The 24,633-nt window shown below is 38.2% G+C and overlaps 1 protein-coding gene across 1 annotated transcript in view; it reads right to left on the bottom strand.

Annotated features, from left to right (window-relative positions):
* epha6 (eph receptor A6) overlaps positions 1-24,633 on the bottom strand; it is a gene marked incomplete at its 3' end in the record, with an annotated part of 193,751 nt that overhangs the window by 19,595 nt on the left and 149,523 nt on the right. Inside the window, exons 4-5 of the mRNA XM_079813446.1 lie at positions 16,143-16,298; positions 14,378-14,710 (exon numbers count right to left, since the gene is read on the bottom strand). Of these exons, the coding sequence (XP_079669572.1) occupies positions 14,378-14,710; positions 16,143-16,298 (489 nt within the window). The remainder of the gene's footprint in view (positions 1-14,377; positions 14,711-16,142; positions 16,299-24,633) is intronic.

Raw genomic sequence — 24,633 nt, 5'->3', positions numbered from 1 at the left:
CCTGAGCTCACCACAGCTAAGCAGAAATGTGTAGGTGGAGTTGTGGCATAGTGGTTAGTGTACAGGCTCCAGACATATTGAACTGTGGTGTGCATGTGACAGATTTAGGTTTAAATCCATATATTATTAATATATTAATTATATTATGTTATATTATATTATATTATATTATATTATACAATATATATTAAATAGGAGAGAGAGAGGGAGGGAGAGAGAGAGAGAGAGAGAGAGAGAGAGAGAGAGAGAGAGAGAGAGAGAGAGAGGGAGGGAGAGAGAGCAGAGGTGGGCAGTAACTAAGTACATTTACTTGAGTACTGTACTTAAGCACACTTTTTGAGTATCTGTACTTTACTTGAGTATTTTTTTTTCTGGAAACTCCACTTTGAAAGACAAATATCGTACTTTTTACTCCAGGTCCTCAAAGTCGAAAGTTGTTTCTGTAGCAGCTTTGAAAGTCAGTGGACGATTTTTTTCTTGTTCAAAAGTTTTTTTTTTTTTTTTTGCAGACAGCCTATCAGTAATCACTCTTGTAGGGTCATGTGAAGTTTCCCAACATTTTTTGAATACTGATCAGTTTATAGCAAAATGGAAGAAGACGGTTCCTCTGCGCAGTGCGTGCACCCATGGCCACACTTGGCCATACAAAGTATGTTTCAGTTTTCTCAAAATATTAAAGATTAGTTTAGTTGGCACACACTTGACACGTCTCATAAAATGTTCAAAAATGTAAACGTCTGGGAGAAAGAGAAGAGTAAACAGTTGGGAGAATATCGGATGTGTATCAGAGTATAGGGTCCATGCATACAGCCTTAAAGTGACAGCAGATTTGTAAAGAGCTTTGTAACTTTTATACAAGTATTGAAATTAGTTTAAGGTAGTCTTATGCTAGCATGTCAGATGGAGCATCACTGACTGGCACCATGACTTAAACCACCATGATGGCATAGAGTGCACTTATACAACAATGCAACAATAATAAAATAATGTATTGACATAAAAAAGGAAATTTACTTTTGATACCTAAGCACTTTTAAAAATAAATACTTCTGTACTTTTACTTAAGTAAAAATCTGTTTTTAGAACTTTCACTTGTAACGGAGTAATATTTGACCTGTAGTACTTTTACTCAAGTAATAGAGTTGTGTACTTTGTCCACCTCTGAGAGAGAGAAAGAGAGGGAGAGAGAGAATATTTTTTGGTGCATAAACATTTAACCCTTTTTAACAATATCATTAAAGAAATTAATTATTCTATTCATTAAGAAAAAAATCCATTAAATGAATAAAAAGTGATTGTAAGCACTAGAACGTTTTTTTTAATATATTTTTTTATTATGGTTTCCCCAAAAATGTTGAGCACAACTGTTAAAAAATTACTGATCCCTAATTTTGGAACTGTAGTGTGTATATACAATGAATTGTTGATTCAATTGTGCCCTTAATATTAGGACTAATTTAATCTGTTAACCCTTAAATGCATGAATGTTTCACCAATCATTATTACAAATTTGGGTCTTTAGCGACCCGGATTTCTATCTATATTTATTTCTATCTATATCTCTTTTATATCTTGTTTGGTAACGACAGCGAGCAAGAAGCTGGCAAAATGCATAGCGTTGCTCCTCACTTATATAATTTTGTTTCTGAACTGTTGGTTTTGTTACCAAAGCTTCAGTACTTAATGGCACCTGCGTTTATCTCCAGTGAATGTACTTCAAATGCTCTAAAGAACGCTGAAGACGAGCAGAAATTAGATTTACAGCTCTCTGCTTGCAGTACGTCAGTCACGCTCACCAGGGAAATGAGTGAAACTCACACAAACACACATTTTTATCAAATCGTACGTCATTTATAGCGGTTCACTTCTGCTATTTAGTACGATTGTGTTCACATCAGCAGCGAACCGTACCGGAGTTCACATGAACCGAACCCCAGACCACCCTTTTTAAGCGAGTGCGCACCCGAGTTCGGAAGACTGCATTCACATCATCCAAACGAACCGAACTCTGATGTCAATCGAACCCGGGTGCGCACCAAAAGTGCTAGTGTAAAAGCACCCTAGGGCCTCACTGCCTTTTGTTCTTGTTCAGTCCTGATGTTAGCCAAAGCGTTGTCAATCCTAAGAATTTTTGGGTTTGAGATTTTTTTCCTGCCGTCTGTTTTGTTCTTGGATTGTTTTTGTTACCTTTTTGTGGATTTCTGGATTTATCTTTCTGGACTGATATTTAAGAAGATCTCTTCTGTCGGGATAACCCTTTTTTGTATTGCCTCTCAAGGAGAGTTGTTTGAGTTTCCCTGTAGCACATTCCCCTAAAGTGCTAACAAAGACTGTTGCTATTATTTTGTTTTTTTTTTTCCATCTGAAAGATTCAACTCAGACTTTTGGGGTTTTACTGTTCCTTATTCCTCTGCATTTGGGTTCAACCTCCTCCAGTGGTGGAGTGGTTAGCATCAAGGACACACACACTAGAGACCCAAGTTCAATCCCCAGCTGGATCATAACATGACCCTATACAATTTTTACCAGAAATGTATGGTAAAACATTTTTTTTTTTCTTGTTATATTGTTTATAATGAATTGACTGCGGAATACTAAGAAGGTTGATGTCTAATTTTAAAAATGAATGAGGAGGAGGGTTATGAATGACGTCCCGGGTCACTAAAGACCCAAGGAATTTAAGGGTTAAAAAAAACAAGATCAAGTATATGAAGTTCATTTTCTAAGTGCGTCAGGTGTCAAGTTATGAATTAACAATCTGGGTTAATCCGGTTTTATAGTGTAAGACTGAATTTAAATGTGGAATGTTTGCATTCCGTTTGCAGCAGATGAAGTTTTATCTCTCTGGCGGTGAATGAGTTTACCAGGTGCTCTGAGAGAGGGAAGATCCAACACAGAGTTTGACAAGGCCATGTTTGATTTGTTCTCAGCAATGAAAACAACTCCAATTCAGATTCAGAGATGAATAATGAGAGACGATCAAGTATTTGTCTAAACATACTCAAAAATCATCCACCCCCAGATACACATGCGGCTCTCTTAGAGGCTCACAAACGGCTGCAATTAACTGGAGAATGAAGCAGCTGCAGTAAATATGCAGTCGATAAGGCAGAACACAGGATGAGTGCAGCCCATGTGATTACAAATGCATGTGAGATGTGCACATGCTTATTCTTACTTTAATGACTGTGTGCATGGATACATGGGTCGTTACATGTTTATGGGGTGTGTACAGGGAGTATACGAGTCTATGTGTGTGTGTTTGCATGATTTGAGAGTCAGAACGCCTGTTTATAGGCCAGTTGGTATTTGCTTCAATTAAACTGACTTTTTGGTAAACGCAGTGAGGCATTACTACATGGAACACAAGCAGTTTGAGCTGAAAGGAGCCGGGTCATCATAATCAATATTAATTCACTCTTTTGTAGTTCAGGGGTAATTAACAAGCCACCATGAATTAGCGTCCCACCTCTGTCTCTTCAAGCTCACTGGTGGTCATGTGTTTCAGTACAATTGTGAAATGTATATGTTTCCAATATAAGACAACGGACGGTGCGGCAGTTGTGTGAAAAACAATGTGCTCGAAAACTGGAAAGCCAATCAAAACATCAGCTCAGTTCAGCTCCTAAGCCAGCTGTAACAAGCACAAATAAGATGAAAAGAGCGAGAGAGGATGGAAGTGAGTGAGAAAGTAATAAAAAAAGAAGCAGGAGATTGTCGCCAGGAATAATTGTTAGTTCCGTTAACAGATTTGTCTTGTAGTGCAGAAAAAAATAGATGATATTCTGTTCCCCTCCCCTGTCCAACCAGATCTTAATTACGGCACCTATATGGGCCATTATGTGCCAACACCTGGCCTCATGGGGAAAATTTGTACATTGCATAATTTTTCACTTCGAGCTGTTCCCACTGCCAGGAAAAATAAATAGCTAAATAAATAAATAAATAAAATCAGAGAGACACAGAGAGAAAGTGAGAGAGTGAGGGAAGGAGATGGTAAAAATACCACAAATAGGCTCTCTAATCCCCCTTTTCTCTCAACTCTGGGTAAAGACAGAACAACAAAGATTAGAAGAAAATTGCAGAAGTGTAAATATGTTCACAAAGCTAGATGTCTAGAGAATAAAGTGAAAAAAACCTTAGAACACAGAAAATAATGACTTGAAAAAGAATGTACTCTACATTACTGTAACAGAAGCAGGGTTACCTTAAACTACAGAGGAAGCAAAAAAATAAAATAAAATGAATAAACAATCCATGTATATTACCTAGGTAGCACTCCTTTGGCCTGCAAGGATTAATATATCATTGCAATATACAATAATAACAGAAGAAGAGTCCAAACATCCACTGAAAACATCCACGGGAAAGATCTATGTTCTGAATTACATGTCTGAATTTCAGACTAAAAAAACATGTTTTATTCTGCTGACAAGACTTGGTCCACCATGACCACCAATGAAAACACCTTGCACAACTAAAACCAAAAATAGCTTATGGAAAAGTCCTTCAGTGCATGTCCATGAACAAATGCAAAGTTGCTCACACAGACTTTTCTGAGATGATTTTGATGGAAAATTCTACACAGTAAACACGGAGCTGAGAGTACAACACTGTTATGTGTAGCTTTCAGCATTATAGCATTACAAAATTAATTGGTTACACTTTACAATAACACTGTGTCTACACTGGGCATTACTGTTATCCCATCACTTTGTGTCGTGCCACAACAGATTAAGGCTGTCTACCAGTGGCAAGGCCAGACATTTTAAAGTGAGTGGACCTTGGTGAAATAGGGTGGACCTCAAAGCCTCCTACTCTCAAATTACATCATTTTACAAGAAATGGGATAAAAATAATTTGACAATTAAGATTAGTTAAATGGGATTTATTGTCAACCAGCCAGTTTCATGAAAACAACAAAATCCATTCATAAATTAACCAAGAACCTGCTTCTAATTGCTTTTAGAACTGCTGGTCTAGGATCAGTTTTCTCTGTAATAATAGCATATTGGGGATTTGGCGATATGTGTTTGCGGTCTGTAGAGCATCAATGGTTTCTATTTTTTTTTTTTTTTTTTTGCTGTGTATAGCAATGTAGCCAATCACAGACATGTCTGTTTATTTCTTGAACGCAATGGCCAATTAGAGGTGTTTAAGTTAGAAGCAACTCACCACTCAGTTTTTGTCCAGTGCAGAGTTCTGCTAGCCTGACAAGCCAGACCCACATGAAGATGTTGGGTCTGTGAACTCACAATTGACAGGGCTCAATCCGAGGTGTGGGATAAACAGTTGTCTTTCAAATTCCCTCTGCACGCAATTGGATAGCGCTACAATCAACCAGAGCAACGTGAAGCGGAGCAAGTTGATAGATTAAACTTTCGCTGTATCCGGTCGGCAAAACTCCGAACACATCTTGCTTTCTTAAGAATGACTTCAGTGCCGTTCTTTGTTCTTTTCTCAAAGAAAAGCTTAACTCCAAGTCTTCCAGTCACAGCCAAAGCCGATTTGAAAGACCGCCGTTCGCCAGCTTCTTTGTTTACAAGTAGCCCCGGAACCCCGGAGCCGTCATTATGTTAAGTCCACCCACCGACTCTATACATGATGTGATTGGCCTGACCAGTGTTTGGTTTTTCCAGCTCGCAAGTCTATGGAGAGTTGCTAGACTACCCTGGCTGCAAATTAGATTTGCTGCCGCTAGGGTGCGTCTAGATTTCTAGGCTAGAGTTCTGCACATTCTCAAATCCTCTCATTATAACAAAGTGTAGACATAATGTAAATAAGAGATTTATTGTGCAGTCTAGACAGCTTCCTTGATTATAACGGAACTTTGTGAGATCGCGTCATAACTAAGATGAGTGACAGCTTTTGAGTGATTATAAAGGAATTGCTTTTTTTGGGGGGTTTTTTGCAGGCTTTCTAGGCAATATTTTATAATAAATTCAGAATTTAAATTAATCTTGGTTTCATGCTTGACCAGCATCCACATACATGCTACAAAGTTTAATTCATGTATTTGAGTGATTATTATTGTCATGTATGCGTGATATCCCCCCCCCCCTTTCCCACAAAAAAAACAAAATAAAATATTTGTGTCTCATTTGATTGGGTGGACCAGCCATCAATCTGACTGGGCAAGTGCACCCTGGCCCTTATGCAGCCTCGCCACTGTTGTCTTCACTGGATTCATCAAAGCTGTAGGTTAAATCTATTAACATAGTTCTGTCATGTAATGTATATGGCAATGTTAATGTATTTGGTCTTGGTGGAATAGATCTGCTATGCTGCTGAGCAAATACCAAGGCTTTCTACTGCCAATACATTCATAGACATTGCTGTGCTGCTGCCGCACATGTAACATACAATTAACCCCAGTAGCAGTTCTATACAGGTGGAGCTGGGGAAGGTGGAGGGTTTCTGAAAGCACGCTGCAGACTGCTAACAGCAACACTACCAGTATTTGAATGTTGAGCCACAGTTCATTGGCTGCTAATGCCAAAGCAACCAATCAGCTGCGCTATGTAGATAATGATGTGATCGCTATAATGAGTTAAGGACCTATCAGTCTGTGCTGCCAGAACTAGGTAATTATTGTTTTAGGTATCTCCTTGTGAAAAAGAAGTGTGATTAATTGTATTGAAAATGCACTTATAGTGTTCAAATATTAAAAGTATAATTAAAAAAAGTACTTGCAGATAATATAACATTAATTAAATACAATGCCACACTTACATGTTTCTTATCACACTTTATTACAAAGTGCACTTTTTACAAATGTACTTATGTCATTTAAGAAAAATACTTTAAAAGTACAAGTTCTATGCAGGACTTTTGCTTGGGTCTGATCACAGGAAATCGCACCAAATTACATAAACATCTGAATAGGCACAAACTGAGGAGGCCAATTTCCCATTTTGATAGACTACAATCAGAAGGACGAAATCATTATGATGTCTGACAGGATTAAGCTGGGCTTATTAAGTTCATAATTGCATATTAATATGCCGTTTTGCCAGTGCTATCAGTGGACTAGCAAATAAATCTTCATTAGAGTTGAAACAGGTGACTGCCATTTCACTCTGTGTGTGTTGTTGACAGAAATTGTACAAGAATTGCAATCCATCCATCATTCTCTTAAATTTGCTATGGAAAACAAAAACAGAAAAAATGTGGGGGGGGGGGGGGGGAGAGAGAGAGAGAGAGAGAGAGAGAGAGACAGATGGCACCAAAATAGCTACAGTTTTTGTGTCTCAGTTCTCTGATTCATTGACATTGCCCAGCACATATCCATTAGCATTCCACCATTCAAACAATATGTTTGTATAATAATCACCATCAGCCTGCCACTCACTTGCAAATATACAGTGCAGTTAACTCTCCATTATAAAGCCCTTCAGGGGAGTAAGAAAGCTCTGCATAGTCCCGAGTGCTTTCAGGGCTGCCGTGGGGGTCAGAAGTCTGGATGTCTGTCTCTGTGTTCTGTGGCACACAGTCTGTCAAAATGGAGACAGTCACCCTCCTCTTTTCCCTTTCCCCGTTTCCTTGTATCTTTCCATCTATCCGTCTATCCCTGGGGGACCGCAAAGTGTCAGTTTATGTCTTTGCCCCTGCCCGGCTCAGTAAGGGCTATAGACATTTTGGCCTCAGATGCATTCAAGACATACTCTCACCCTCTCTCTCTCCCTCGCATACAGTTGGAGCTAAACTGTGCAGGACAGTTGCCCTCCAGGACCGAAGTTGCCCATCCCATCCCTGCCCTACACTACCCCTACCCCTAAACCTACCAATCACAGAAAACTTTCAGACTTTTTGGATTTTCAAAACACTTCATTTTGGTTGATTAATAAGCTGCAAACAGCTTAACCAAATGCCCCATACGGTCAAAATTTACTGGTATTCTTATCCTTGTAAGGACATAGAAATATGGGTCCCCATAATGTAGGGTATACCAGGTACACACACACACACACACACAACCCAACCCCCTGTCACTTATCTATCCCCTACCGCTGGTCTGAGGTGCTCCGAGCCTCCCAGCTCTGTCTAAAACTGACAATGAAGGGCTCCGTCGAGGCCACTGTGGCTAAAAGCCCCTAAAACACACTGGGATTTAATGTTAAATAAATGACAAACGACTGAGGGATGAGGGTGTTCGGTCAGTACTCATGGGCCATATTGTCTGAATGAGGACTGCTTGAGGAAGCAGTGTAAACATCACAGCATTAAAGAATCTAAATGACTATGGATCTAAATAAAGTAACTTATCTGACAAGAGATTGCTGGCAATTGCCAGCATGCAAAACGCAATAACTTTAAATTTTGCAATTTATTTTCCCTTTTCTTTATTAAAGTTTTGTACGTTTGGAATAGTGTGTATTTGAATTACAATATCATAGTGCATTATTTGTCTTTTTTTCATGCGCAGTCTCATCGCTAAAGTAGATTGCGTCTGGCTGAGTAATTTTTTAAAATGAGATTTGGCCAGCTAGTTTAATATCTTTGATTGCCATTTTATTAGTGTGGGTCTTATTGGTGATGAACAAAGCTTGAATAATTTACGATTTCTTTACACATTTCTCTTTATGAGAAAAGCTTTTTATTAAATAGCCTCTATATTTCAGTGCAACGGACATTTTTATACCAGAGCATCTGAGAGTGCGACTTTCATCAAAATAACAGACGCCGCCTGGAATTGATTTGGTCTGAAATTATGCGGATAAGTATAGACAGATGTGAGAAAATGAGGAGGCTACAGATATGGATGGAAAATCACACAAAGACAGCAGAAATACTGTTGTAATTCCCTAGATTCTTTTCTTTACAGAACTATTGCTGTGATTTGATTAGCCACGTAAAGTTAGTATAGCAAGGCTATTAACATTACAAACATTTACAATGGTAACAACCCAACATGAACATCTGTGAACAAACCATCATATTGAAATATTTATCTTGGATAGTGCCAGACCAACATGACCATTCAGTCATGTTCATAGAAACAACTAATGAAACTGATTGAAGAATGAAATCTTGATATATGTTCAGCTAGTTAAAAAGACAGATGGGGAAATCAGCAAACCAGCATCCCAAAAAGCAATATTTGACCATTTACCGGTAACCTTTTAATTTTCCACTAAAATACATACATAAAGTACAGGACAGAGTTGACCAATACCAATTTATCACAGTTTATCATAGCACCAGCTAGCAACTATGACATGATTATGTGATAATTGTTGTTATTATGATAATTTTTTGGAATCCCATGCTGGGGGAAAATGCTGTTGGCTGGTTTTCAATGGGTTTTGGGTGCTAAGACCAGCTCAAACCAGCTAAGACCAGAAAATCTAAGTTGAATTTTTTTGCAGGCATGGTGTGGGAAAAAGGTTACGTGACAAAACATTAGCACCCCTAGAAACAGGTGGCAGCATCGGTAAGCTGTTTCAGAGAATTAACCTGTTAAAAACCTGCACTGCTGGCAGAAATGCTTGTGAGTGAACGGGTATAAACGCTGGAGGACTCGGGGGGGGGGGGGGGGGGATGTGTGCGCATGCTTGTCTTGTCGGCCTGCCAATGTGTCAGCAAAGTGTGCAGGTACACATGGATATGCATGCATATATCAATGTGTCCAAACATGTGTGTGTGTGTGTGTGTGTGTGTGTGTGTTGTGTAATTTAGAATTTCTCTGACATTATGCAAGCCCACAAACATTCTGACAACTTGCTTTTGACGATTCTATCCAAAGCCTAAAAATAATAATAATAAAAAAAATAATTCAGAGTTAGGAACAGCACAACATGTAGCCTCTCAGCCCCTGGAGAGAACATTTACATTTGATATGTCATGCAGCGCGCGCGCGCGCACGCACGCACGCACGCACGCACGCACGCACGCACACACGCACACACACACACACACACACACACACACACACACACACACACACACACACACACACACATACCTAAAACATGCCATCCACCCACCCATCTAAAAGCAGCAGCAGCAGCACATAGTGTCTTCAGCAGCATTAATGTTAATGTAAAACTTTCAGTTCCCCACTAGTATTTCTAACATAAAAATTCAGTCTGACAATATTTGTGTGCTGTAACTTACTCTGGCTATAGGCTTCTTCTAAAAGACATGTCTGGGTCAAACAACACCTTCCAACCCCAATATTGCTTTATTTTTTACAGTGAATGACTGCACAGTGCGTTGACCAAAAATGCATTGAAAACTCCACCATAGTGCTTAACACATTCACATTACTGTACAGTTACATCATACTGGGAGCTTTAAGCCCCTACTGGCTGAGCTTATTTAAAGTTGCAGTTTGTCATTTCTGTGCCATTAGCAGGAGCAATGATAATTGCACAAAAATTGGAAAAACAAAGTTTTTAACAGGTTTCCCAAGCATCAGTTTGGTAAACCATGTCCCACCCAGAGTTCATAGAGTCAACAGATTTTTTTTTAATAATAATAAAAATAAAAATAAACGTTCATCCCTTAAACTTTAAACTGAAATAAAATAAAACTAGTAATAGTAACTTTAATGTATTTTATCTCAGCTATTTGCCAAGATAAAAAATAATAATAATAATTTTAATTTAGTGAACTTGATGTACTAAAAAAACTAAAACTAAAACTGCAAAAAAAATATTATATAAATTATTATATAATTATAAAAACTATGTTTAATAAAAATTACAAAAACACAACACAACAGGGCCAGAGTTGTTACACCTTAATTTAAAATTAACCTGCAAAGCTGTTTTATTTACAGTTGACTCTGTGCATTATGAAAAAAAAAAACAACAACAACATTTTATTGTATAAAAAAAGTACACACAGTATATGAAACACTTCGACAACTTCTGCAAATTAACTGAAGACTTTTGTGTTCAACTAACCAGTTCGGGTTAGTAGGGGTTCACAGAGGGATAGAGAAGTTTCAGATCTATTAAACATGCTTCAATCACTCTGTGAGGAGCTGATGGTCTGATATGTTTGATGAAATATGAATATCTCTGAGTGGCAGTGAGAGTTCACCATAAAGGCTTGTTTGGCTCTCTTGAATCATGATTCTTTGGCTTAGCCCTCTCCGTGGCAAGAACCTCCAGCTCATTAATACTGCACTGCTCCTGGTTAGTATGGGTGGAGGAACTGGAGGTTTGTTGGCCCCTTGCCCCATCATCACCCTTGTGGGGTTCTCCGCAGAGCCCATCACAATCCCAGGGTCACTCTGATCTCTATTAACATTTGATTTAGGGCTAAATAGACACCGGAGAGAAAAATTCACTGTACTACAAATCTTACTGAGATATATTGTAATGAGTTGGTTTTAACTAGGGCTACTTTGATGTGATCTTCAGTAGAGGATGTTGTAAAATGTATAGCATTAGGGTTACATTTGTGTAGATGTAGAATAGCTGTGTATAAGTACTGTGTGCACTGCCATTATTGAAGCTATTGTAAACATGCCATTGAATAATCCAACTATTATGTGGAACTTTTACACATTTCCTAATATTTAGGAACCTAAACTTCTACTTATTGCATTAAATAAAGCATCAAATCAAGTAGCAGAATATTAAATAAGCAGACCTTTCAGATTTTTCAAGCAAACTAATTTATGTTTGTTAGGTTTTAAATTATAACAGATATACTCTTCAGAATGACAGCGTGTGTTTGGACACTTTCTGTTTTTCAAACCTAGTGGAACATGTTCACAGTTAATTGATTTTGTTGTTGTTGTTGATTTTTTAAATAAACAAATACATAAATTATGCAATGTCAATCATTTGATTTTGTACATCAATCATAATTAATTTAATACCATCATCGATTATGTAAATAGAAATACATTTACACACCCTCTTGTCATTTCAATTCAAACCTATATGACATTCTTCTTGTGTAAAGCACAAAATAAGATATGTAATCAATATTCATGGTCTTTGTCTTTTCATGGCTTCGGGAGCATTTGGACTCTAGAATCAGACTCAACCTACTCAGGTGTCGGCTGTCAGGGTCACAACATTGTGTTTTCATTCATGTGCCTGTGTTTTCTGTGTTTCATTTCAGTTTATTTCCAGACAGTAATCTTCTGTAATCAAACATGCGTTTGATGTTTCTGAAGAATCTCCTTAGTATTTTAGGCGAATCATTCGCAAATAATTTTTGTATGGATTGCACAGTACCATCATGGCCAGGACTCGAATAAGCTTGTCTCAACTACAACACTGTTATTGACTTTTATCATAAGGGCAAAAACATTTTTCAAAACATTTTCTTATTTGTTCTGCTGAAGAAAGAAATTAATAAAAGTTTGGTTTGAGGGTGAGTAAATGATGACAGAATTAAAATTTAGTTTCTATCCATTTAAATCAGTCCCTGCTCTAAATCAATGAAACTCAACTTCATCGCACTCTAAAATGGCTCTGAATATTTTAGATGCTACACTTTGCAGCTCCATTTCTTCCCTACACTCTGCATCTCCTTCCCTCTCCACTGGTGGTAGATTGAAGACTTGAAGGAAGGGTGTGAAGCTCTTCACTGTGATGAATGAGATTGATCATCAATCAATCAATCTTTGTTTCTCACTATGCGGATGAGCTCTGTTCTTTCCAAAGAGTAAAATTACCTCAACATCAGAGTATAAGACCACCTTGTCCAACTATAACTTTTGACCTCTCACACTTCCCCCATCATTCATCATGTTGCAGCACTTCATGCAACAAATCCTACTTCACACTGTTCTTTTGAAGGAAACACCTGGATAACCCAAAAATTAGGAAACATTTGACTTTCTTTGCTTTTCCAAAGCACAATCCAGCCAATGAAAGTGAGCAGTGAATCCTCAGTCAGAGCATAGGAAATGGGCACACAGAGAGAAATTGATAAATACGGTGTGAGAATACGTCCTGAGAGTCGGGAGAGCTGTCCTGCGGAGACTTGGGCAGATTCTAATAATGAAGTTTGGTCATATCTGCGGATACGGAATCCAGATAGAGGAAGACAGCAGGCTTTTAGATAAAGCTGTGTGTCTCTATTAGTGTGAAACTGAGCTTAGGCCAGGAGACATCCCGCATTTGATGTGCTGAGACAATGCCTCTCCAGGATGAAATGAAATTTGCAGTTATCATCATTATCATGATGAACGATGAGAGTCTGGCCAGGATGGCAATAGTTATGAATACGTTCTGCCAATGGTTTGTTTTTTACAGACTGGGGAAACATGCTAGCAGGTCTATGGCCCAGAACATCAGGAGATAGAGGCTGGAATGAGAGTTTTTAATTTAACCAGTCAAGATGCTGTCTGCAAAATTATTAAAAAACAAATATTTAATAAAATAATTAAAAATATATATATTTTAAAATGGAATTAATTTATGTGGTGGCAAAGCTGAATTTTCAATCTAATATGCTGATTTGGTGCACAATAAACACTTAAAAAAAAAAAAAAACACATTTATTATCAAAAAACTTTTAGTTATGCTGCTTAATATTTTTGTGTAAACTGTGATATATTTTTTCAGGTTTGTTTTAATTGAAAATATAAGAACGTTTAAAATAACAGCATTTATTTAAAACTGACAACAAACTTTTGAATAGTATACTAGTTTCTATCGTGAAGATTTTTTGAGCATGGCAATGGATATGACAATGTTAATGTATTTGGGCTTGGCAGAATAGATCTGCTACGCTTCTCCTGTAGAGCAAGTACAGGAACATACCACTGCCAATACATACACCGATACACTGCTGTGAGGATGTAAGACATACTGCTTCAGCACAAGTAGCATATAAAATTACCCATAGCAGATCTATACAGGTGGAGCTGGGGGAGGTGGAAGGTTTCAGAGGAACTCTGAAAGTGCACTGTAAACTGATATAGTGAATGCTAACCAGCTATTTAAATGTTGAGCAGATGCAACATGAACCAGTCAGCTTGTGCCATGTACAGTAGTTAACATCATCAGGTTGCATTAAGGACCCATCAGCCTGCGCCATCTAGAGTTCCTTGACGGAACTTGTTATTTATAAGTAATTTGCCTTAAATACTTTTTTCATGAGTTGTTGGAGGACATAGGCTGCAGAACAACACTCCCAGTTGTCCTCCTAAGAAGCCCTCCCTACAATATACCAGTTATGCTGGTATAACTTTATTAATGTGTCAGATTTCTTTTTTATATTTTAATAATGTATCATTTTTAATTAATCAGAATCACATGCACAAATCTATTTAGTCCATTCCTATATTCCTCTGTAATGTGAGCCTTGTCCGTGATCATCATAACATAACTTTGCACATAAAAGAGCCTAGACTTTCTATGATTAACTGATGTCAGTTCAGTTTTAAAACAGCTCTACTCACCAGCCTGCTCTGTGCTCACGGTGATGTTGGCAAGCTGTCTGGATCTGCCCAAGCCTGACACTCCATTCAGAGCCTCGATTTGGAATGTGTAGTTGGCATGTGCAACAAAGTCCTGGACCACAACAGAGGTGCTTGCGAGGCCTGTGGGTTTGGGTACGAAGCGCACATTGCTGTTGCATGGCTCGCAGGCCTGTCCATCAGTCCCGCATCGAAGACATAAGACATTATAGGTTATATCCTTCCGACCACCTGTGTCACTGGGCGGAGTCCACTCCAGGAAGAGGGCGGTTTCATTGATGTTAAAAGCCAAATTTCGAGGGGAGGAGGGCGGTCCTGAAAGGAGAGACACCTGACACATTAGCAACCATAATTATCATGCTGGCAGAAATCATGCTGAGAGAAAAAAAAAAAAGCCTGTTGCAGAAAATGTTATGCAGATTAACAGTTTTTATCTTTTTTCCCTCTCTCAAAAATGTGCATATGCTTTAACTAATGTATCCCACTAATGCCTTAAAAATCACACGAGAGCTTTTGCCATCTCTCTTTCATGCCCTCCTTCTGGTTAAGCTGATATACAAATGTCTCTGCTCTAGTACCCTGGTTCTGCTTCCTATAGAACCCCGGCTCAGAGCCAGATACAGGAAAGTCTGCGTTTATCTGCTGTTTCCCAGACTCAGCTAATGATGATAATGAGAATATGTCCTAGACATGATTATCATAGTTAATGATAATTGCACCCACTCGTGAATAACAAGGAAGTAATTATTCCTCCTCTCCTGTTTTTAATGCAGATTGCTGCTGGTGTTGAAAAGATTGAGTTTGGTGAATAATTTGAGTAAGCACGATGGGGGGCAGAAGGAGGGAATGAGAACAGGATGATGAAGCAGATGACTGAAATAAGAGAAATTCTGATCAATAGAATCAGAAACAATAGAGGAGAAAGAGAAGAAGAGAAGAAACAGAAAAGAGAATGACAATGATGAGACAATTAGAGTGATCTGACTTTAGTCTGTGTCTTTCTTGTTTTGCACTGATACTTATCTTTACCTTTTTAATCTTATCTTAATCTTTTATATATTTATTTCTCTTCTGGGTAGCTGTGAAAACTTTCACATCACTGTGCCACGCAACAGATCGCTGGCTTGTTCTCTCTCATATCACACAACCATAGCTGGAGTCATCTTGCATCTCAGTTATAGATGGTACTGTAAATGTCATGAGAAATTTGCCTTGAACTTTTGACATATAAGAGGTTTTTGTACTATTAAAAAATCCTGCAAGTATAGCTTAAAACATCCTTCGCATTATAAACAAAGCATTTATTTAATCAAGCTCCAAAAACAGTTTGTTTCGATATTATGTATTCGATATTTGATTTGTGATGTCACATGGGCAAACACATTAGCATATGACTGCTTCCAGAGCAAGACATCAACAAATAGTTATAGATCATTGACTCTGTACAGATCCCAGTGTTGGAAACAAGTGGATGGTTTATTTTAATGGTGTCCTGGATTGTGTTGGAGGATTGTATGTTTGTTCGGAGCATTTGACTGCATTTGTGCAAAAATCACTGAGTCATAACAACAAGGCACTTGCTTGTGTAAAAATGCTTAAATATTATTTGTCTATTTAAACTATTTTGTTATGCTGTAACCACTTTGGACATTCAAATGTGCAGTTTTGTTATTGCATTTATAGCACATTCAAATTTAAACTGGAACAAAGGGGATAAGAATGGAATCAAAGGAGTAGGCTGACTAACGTGTGCAGGCCATGGTGGGAGGGTCCTTGCTGGATCTGTAGTAGCTCTTCTCGCAGTGACACTGTGCCGAACCATCGGTGTGGCTGGAACTGTGCGGGGGACACTTTGAGCATTTGATGTTTCCTGCAAAGGCTTTGTAGAATCCAGGTCTGCAGGCTGTGTGGGGAACATAAGAGAAAAGTTAAGCCGGTGCGTTCCAGAGTTTAGTGATAATACAAACAGACATATTTCTAATTAGGGCTTTCAAATTGTAATTGCCAGTTATTTAATCAAATGAATCACAATTATTTACATCAATATTTGCTGGAACGCCCCCACACGCAAGCTCGAAGAAGGCTTTAGAACTTGAGAAATGTAATATTGTACTATTTATTTGTAGTATTATATGTGAGCTCACTACCGTTTTGAACTTTTAAATAGTTTTGCTTCATGGGATGACACTTGGTGACTTTTGGTGCATTAGCAATGTGAAAAAAAAGAAAGATGGACATGATTTGGATATGTTGAAATGCATGAGTTGAAAAAAAGTCACACTTTGTTCATTTGGACAAGGAACATAGAAAACAACATAGAAAGGAACATAGAAAATGAATGGGAAATACGGAAAAAATACGAAAACTCTGAGAATCTTTTGGTGTTACAAACTATGAATTAGCCAAATATTAATACTGCAATGAAGGAGTGACTAAAATATCAAGACTGCCAAATAGAGAGAATATTATTGAACAAAAACGTATTGCATTGATTTTACTGAAAATAAAAAAGTAACATTTCAAGGCTTCGGTCACTTTTGACTATGAAGGAGCCAAGTGTGAGGCTCAGATGGCTAAAGGTGCAATATGTAACTTTTTCATCCACTAGAGGTCGCCTATTCAAAACAAATGTGTAGCTTGATGACACCACGTTTGAGCCCTGAATCTTGGGACATGTGGTCTTCACCTCACAGCCAGTGGAAAAGAATCAGGATAGGACTCGGACAGAAATAATGTTCATGGATTATTAACGTTACTGTAGTATGAAGCAGAGCAGGACCGAGTGTTGTGGGAGCTGAGCAAGGCTGCTGGAGCGATTGTTAATAAGATGAATGCAACACTCGCGAGCGAGCAGCGGGACTTTTATTATGCCACAGTCGCTGGCTCCATTTCCACTTTTCCGGTCACAAGTTATTGATACATCTGAGTGTGTTGAAAATTATGTTATGCAAACTCTGTGCGTTCACTCTCTGGCTGCTATGACACTTGTTGCACACTGCAGTAAGAGTAAAGCGTTTCTGCAAAATAAAAATAAAAACAGAGGGTAACGCAAATATGACGCAATTGACAGGCGACTCCCTCACACGTCCCGGTTCCTTGGTTAAAATAGCAAATTTCTCACGATTTCCAAATAGTTGGAAACATTTGGGATATTGTAAGTACTCAACTGAACAAAATATATAACACTAGCCTAGTGTTTTTTGGATATTTTACACAAAACATGTTACATATTGCAGCTTTAAAAGGAATTAAATCTACTTTTAATCATCAATGCATTGAATTTATCAAAAATGACAGTTAAGACATTTATAATGTTAGAAATGATTTCTATTTCAAATTAAACATTCCATTCATCAAACAATCCTGGAACAGAAATATCATGGTTTCCACAAAGATATAAAGCAGCACAACAATTTTCAACATTGATAATAATAAAAATGTTTAATAAAAATGCAAATCCACACATTAGAACTCAGAAGACTGGGATAATGGCTGCTGAAACAGCTTTGCCATCACAGGAATAAATTACATTTTAAAATATATTAAAATTGAAAACACATATTTCACAATAATACTGTTTTATTGTATTTTGAATCAGATAAATGCAACATGAACATAAGAGACTTCTTTCAAAAATCATACTACAGACCCCAAACTTTTGAACGGTAGGGTATGACAGCACTTTTCAATCATGTTCACATATTCTAGAATTCCATCTATTCGAAATTAATTTTCTTTTTATCTTGTATAAATATTGTTTTAAATTGTTGGTCAAAATACACATGCAGATGCATATCCCTAAAAATGACCAATTAAAATATGGACACATACGGCTGATAAAATGTGAGAGGATGTTTTCAATCTGTCTGTCTCCATGGAACTGATAGCTTAAGAGATACATTAAAAGCTTCTCCTTCTCCCTCTTTCTCTCACTATCTCCCTCCAGTGTGCAGCCTAAATCATTTGATCGTTTCTATGCTCCAAACCATAGCAGTCCTTAAACACTCTGTCTTGGACTTTAGACTCCACACTGAAAGACTCGCCAAGGCCCAGGAGAGCAGCCAGACGAGACTGAGTTAAGTGGTACACACGCACACACACGCACACATACTTATACACATCATAAATGTAAGATAGTAGATATCTTTCTGAAGTCTCTCTCTCTCTCTCTCTCTCTCTCTCTCTCTCTCTCTCCCTCCCTCTCTCTCTCTCACACACACACACCCACACACACACTAGTTTTACTTTTATTTAAATTTGCTCCTCAGAGGTTAGTAATTCTCTACAGCCACAACATTACAGGCATTGATCTGTTTCTCTCTGACTCCAGACACCTTCTCCAGTAACAGGGCCATTCCCAGAGAGCTTCGGAGCTTCCCCAGCAGCCTTTCGTCCTTATTGTGATGCAGAGAAACAAGGTCTGTGTGCAGGACCTCATCTTTTAAAATCGGTATAGGCGTTTGGCAGCATTCCTAGCAAGGAAAACAACGCCAGTGGATCAATCATTAATGAGGGTTCTTACTTTTATGTAGATCTGTTGTAAACAAAATCAACTTCTATTTTACAAATGTGAAGTAAAAAATGTAGTCTTTTTTTTAAAACAGTTTATATTATTTGTTCCATAATAATGTCTGACAATGGATATACATATGTCACAGGAGAATTGTGTCTTTTTTACCCCTGAAAGTCATTAAAAAAAAATAAAAAATACGACAGAGCCTTGTCCACCACATCTCAAGTAATATATTGTGTTTCAGAGGTTTTGGAATAAAATGCCAGACTCCTTTGTCTTGTTAAGGCTAATTTCACAGCTAGCTTTTTATGTATCCCAACACACACAACTAAACAAAAAATCCCAAGTAGCCTAATATTTAGCCTGAATTTGCTTTATCCTGATTTCTTGGTAAAGATCTATAGTAACTTTTGAAAAAAGAACAAAAAAATATGGAAAGATTATTTGATGGGGTGGAAATTATGCTACAAATGTAGGGCAATACTTTTTGAACTCTTTAGATTATAACAATTGTAAACATGTATACAGTGAGGAAAATAAGTATTTGAACACCCTGCTATTTTGCAAGTTCTCCCACTTAGAAATCATGGAGGGGTCTGAAATTGTCATCGTAGGTGCATGTCCACTGTGAGAGACATAATCTAAAAAAACTATCCAGAAATCACAATGTATGATTTTTTAACTATTTATTTGTATGATACAGCTGCAAATAAGTATTTGAACACCTGAGAAAATCAATGTTAATATTTGGTACAGTAGCCTTTGTTTGCAATTACAGAGGTCAAACGTTTCCTGTAGTTTTTCACCAGGTTTGCACACACTGCAGGAGGGATTTTGGCCCACTTCTCCACACAGATCTTCTCTAGATCAGTCAGGTTTCTGGCCTGTCGCTGAGAAACACGGAGTTTGAGCTCCCTCCAAAGATTCTCTATTGGGTTTAGGTCTGGAGACTGGCTAGGCCACGCCAGAACCTTGATATGCTTCTTACAGAGCCACTCCTTGGTTATCCTGGCTGTGTGCTTCGGGTCATTGTCATGTTGGAAGACCCAGCCTCGACCCATCTTCAATGCTCTAACTGAGGGAAGGAGGTTGTTCCCCAAAATCTCGCAATACATGGCCCAGGTCATCCTCTCCTTAATACAGTGCAGTCGCCCTGTCCCATGTGCAGAAAAACACCCCCATGCTTCACAGTAGGGATGGTGTTCTTGGGATGGTACTCATCATTCTTCTTCCTCCAAACACGTTTAGTGGAATTATGACCAAAAAGTTCTATTTTGGTCTCATCTGACCACATGACTTTCTCCCATGACTCCTCTGGATCATCCAAATGGTCATTGGCAAACTTAAGACGGGCCTGGACATGTGCTGGTTTAAGCAGGGGAACCTTCCGTGCCATGCATGAATTCAAACCATGATGTCTTAGTGTATTACCAACAGTAACCTTGGAAACGGTGGTCCCAGCTCTTTTCAGGTCATTGACCAGCTCCTCCCGTGTAGTTCTGGGCTGATTTCTCACCTTTCTTAGGATCATTGAGACCCCACGAGGTGAGATCTTGCATGGAGCCCCAGTCCGAGGGAGATTGACAGTCATGTTTAGCTTCTTCCATTTTCTAATGATTGCTCCAACAGTGGACCTTTTTTCACCAAAAAAAAGGCAATTTCCCTGTAGCCCTTTCCAGCCTTGTGGAGATGTACAATTTTGTCTCTAGTGTCTTTGGACAGCTCTTTGGTCTTGGACATGTTTGTAGTTTGATTCTTACTGATTGTATGGGGTGGACAGGTGTCTTTATGTAGCTAACAACCTCAAACAGGTGCATCTAATTTAGGATAATAAATGGAGTGGAGGTGGACATTTTAAAGGCAGACTAACAGGTCTTTGAGGGTCAGAATTCTAGCTGATAGACAGGTGTTCAAATACTTATTTGCAGCTGTATCATACAAATAAATAGTTAAAAAATCATACATTGTGATTTCTGGTCTCACAGTCTCTCACAATTTCAGACCCCTCCATGATTTCTAAGTGGGAGAACTTGCAAAATAGCAGGGTGTTCAAATACTTATTTTCCTCACTGTATATCATTTTCAAAGATTGAAATAAATGTTAAAAGATATAACAAAAAAAATTAAAATAATGATAATAATATTGAAATTGTTTTTCAAAAAAAGAAAAAGAAAAATGCCCTGGGATATAAGAGTGTCCAAATGTGAAGAAACACATATCTATTTATTTATTGTTTATCAGTATTGCTCCAACTATTTATGCTCCAACGTTTACTGCTATTATTAGACCAGAACCACAAATATTGACACATTTACAAGGCCCATAGCTGCTTTATTTAGGCCAACAGAAGAAGTAGATCTGCCTCAGTGAAGTGAAGACCAGTGATACCAAGAACGGTACGATTCTGCAGCATTTACCTTTCCCCAGAGGATCCACAGGCAGCCATGCTGCAGAATGGTTCAGCTCTCAATATCAAAGGATGCAAAGCAGGATGAGGCAGCGCTGGAGGCAGGCGAGATAACAAAGTGGCCGTTTAGATCTTGGAAATTAGTTCAATTTTAATTTGCTCATATTGTAAAATGGCTCCCGGTATGGCTCTTTGTGGAGCTTGTAATTACACAGAGGGGGAAAAAATAACATTGGTACGGGTGCACTGGGAAAATAAAAGCAAAAAAACATAAAAACAATACTACATTCACCTTTAATTAAGCTTCATTTTCAGTACAGTTCATTTTGCTTTATTTTTTTTATGATTTCTGTTGTTTTTAGAACAATTAAGATTAATTTACCACAAAGTCTCCACTGAATTTCAGGTGCTAAAATAGTCGTTTCTGCTACTTTCACCTCAAAGCAGTCGCTGGATCCAGCAATGCCCACCATTCAGGCCTCTACCTTCTAAAAAGCCAATTAAATACAACCCTCAGTGCCAGTTAATGGACTCCGTAATGGCTATGTCAATATGAATATATATATATATTTTCCCCTCAGACAGACATGTATTGAGTATCAGCTGACATACTGTCTGAGCAGGGGGTTAGAACAGAAGGGAGATGAACAGGAGACAGTAATTTAGAAAATCGATCTAATTTCCTGCAACCACGCTTTAAACTTTTCTAGAAAACGTCCGTGGCTTTGGGAACGAACCTCAGGAAAGTTGTTTGGTTGCCTGACCTCCAGTTCAGGTTTTGCCTAATGGTCATGTAGCGCATAATAACAATGCCGAGGAGGTTTAGGTGGTCCATTTGGAAGAAAGTGAAGGGTTTTATTATTCCGAGTGTGTTTGAATTGTTACAATGACAGACAGCGTAGAGAGTAAGTTGCTCTCTCTCTCTCCCCCAGCAATCATCCCATCTCAACAGCACTTTGCTTGCCCCCGAGGACAAGACCTTTATGACAGGAGGACAAGAGAGTGTCTGTGTGGAAGATATAGTTCTAGAGATTCTTTCCTTCCTTCTCTCTTCGTCTTCTCTCTGTGTCTCTTTTCCTCTCTTTCGATGACAGTTTTGGGGCAATTTCCAGTGCTGCTGTGTTTGTGTGTATGAGGTTTAAGGGTAGGAGGACACGGGAACTAAGAGAAAGAATTTTAAGAAAGAGAGAGAGAGAGATGTAGTCACACAGGTAAACAATTTCATCGTTAGCACAGGGGACTGCCGGTAGAAAATGCAATTATGATTTTGTATGTGGTTTAAATTCTCTTTTGCCTTTAATGAATGGTCTCAGAGCTAGTGACCTGACGGTGCAATGCAGTCTAGGCCTCATCATCTCTCTTTTTTTTCCTCTCTCTCTTTCTCCTGCCTTTTCTCGGTCTCTTTATCTCTTTCCTTCATTCTCTCTCTTTGTCCCTCCATCCACCCACCTCCCTCTCTGTATCTCTGTACTCTCTGTTGACAGTCTATCTGGGTATGGAAATAGGCAATGGAGATTGCCTCCAGCAGTATGTCAGTCCCCAGAGGAGGAAATAGACCCGTGATAGCACAATTACTTAATACACTAAAAAGCTGAAAATAACAGCTTTGGTGTGTGACAGAAAACAAATCGGGGAGCTTTGATAGGCAAAAAAGAAAAAAGAAAAAGACAAAATAGAAATTCAATCAGAGGTCCATTTCGGGCTGCCCCGGATCCTGCTGATTCCACTAATTTGTTATTTCTCCCCCCCTCAGCATTTAGATATACAAATCCTACTGAATGGTCTTCCTGAATGCTAATCATATCATGTTGGCAAGCAAAGGGTAGAGTGACAGATTGCTGGAATATACTCAATGCTTTCTCACATGACAGTTTTACAAAACACAGAGTATTAACAGTCATTATTCAATTTGGAAAGGCAGTCTATAGTGAAAATTGTAATAGACTGCTAAATGTGCTGCCGTCCTCCGACTTGCCGCCCGGAGCGAATATTGAAAAAAGAATTATAAGCATTGAGTTTTAGGACAAATGATTCATTTTTAATCTCCGGTTGGTATTTAAATGTTATGAATGTGATTTTCTACCTCTGCGAGGGAAGACGCATATGTATTTTCTGCCTTATGCGGAACAGTAGGCCCTCATTGAGCGGAGGAGGAATTCTGCTTTCCATTTATCTGTCAATTTGATGTACTTTTAACTGGCAGCTAATACAGCCGTTGCAGTTTTGGTTCTATATGAAATGTTACTGTAGAGTTGTTGATATTACAATCTTTCTCCATCACCATGTGCCACTGAGTAAGACACTTAACCCTGGGTTGCTCCAGGGGGGCTATGCCTAGTAAACAGTTTACTCAGTAGTAGAACTTGGAATGACATACAGTATATAATGTATAGAGATACAAAAGTGTCAAACATTAGAGATTATGCTACAAATATATTTATTCCAAAGTATGTCTGCAGCAAAAAAAAATAAAATAAAAAAATCATGAACAAGCATAAACCAATAGAAAAAAAGGGTAGATAGCGTAGGGCCTGTTCATTCTTGACGTCTTTTTTGAAGCTGCCAGCGTCGTTTTACATTATAATTCTATGGAGTAAACAGTGTTTTCAAAAAAGTTGTGAGCGTTTTTTTAAACACCAATGCCGATGTCTTTTTCTGCAGCTCAGCTTGTCTTTTCAAGTTAAAAAAGGTAAAAATGTTCTGATAAAAACGCCCTATATACGTCAAGCGTCTTTTTGACAGCTGACCAATGACAGGCAGGTAGCAAGACCTGACTTGTTTCCATAACAACAAGAAAAATGGAGAAGGTGCCGGTACAGTGACTAAACAGCAGTAGCAGGTCTTCAAACTGACTTATGTTAAGTCTAAAATATGTTGCAAACCGCGCATCATCCAACCGGAGCTCCTGGACAAAATTTTTGTAAGCACCATATTGTTTTCTTCTCCATATAATGTCGTGCACCCACAAATGTCATTGTGAACCGACATTCTCCTCCCCGTAAACTTCAAAAGCCAACGCAAGAGCCAACTTTTTCCTTCTCGACATTTTGTATCTCTGCACCATTTAGAACCAAACGCTGGCAGCTTTTTTTTTTTTTTTTACTAAAAGAGCGCTCTTGTCAACTTTTTCTTGTCAAAAAAGACATCAAGTGTGAACACAGCTTACTTGATTTAAAAGAGAGCAAATTCATTTTGTCATATAATGCCACACTGCATACATCCCATGTAGATATAGTATAACAGCAGATTGTTTACAGTTACCAAGTAACATCATAACTTGCCTAATAAATAGAATATAATTCAAATAATTCAAATTA

The sequence above is a fragment of the Gobio gobio genome (assembly GCF_949357685.1).
Source record: "Gobio gobio genome assembly, chromosome: 3".
NCBI lineage: Eukaryota > Metazoa > Chordata > Actinopteri > Cypriniformes > Gobionidae > Gobio > Gobio gobio.
Note: the sequence above shows the minus strand (reverse complement) of the source record. Positions and strands in the feature narration are given on the sequence as shown.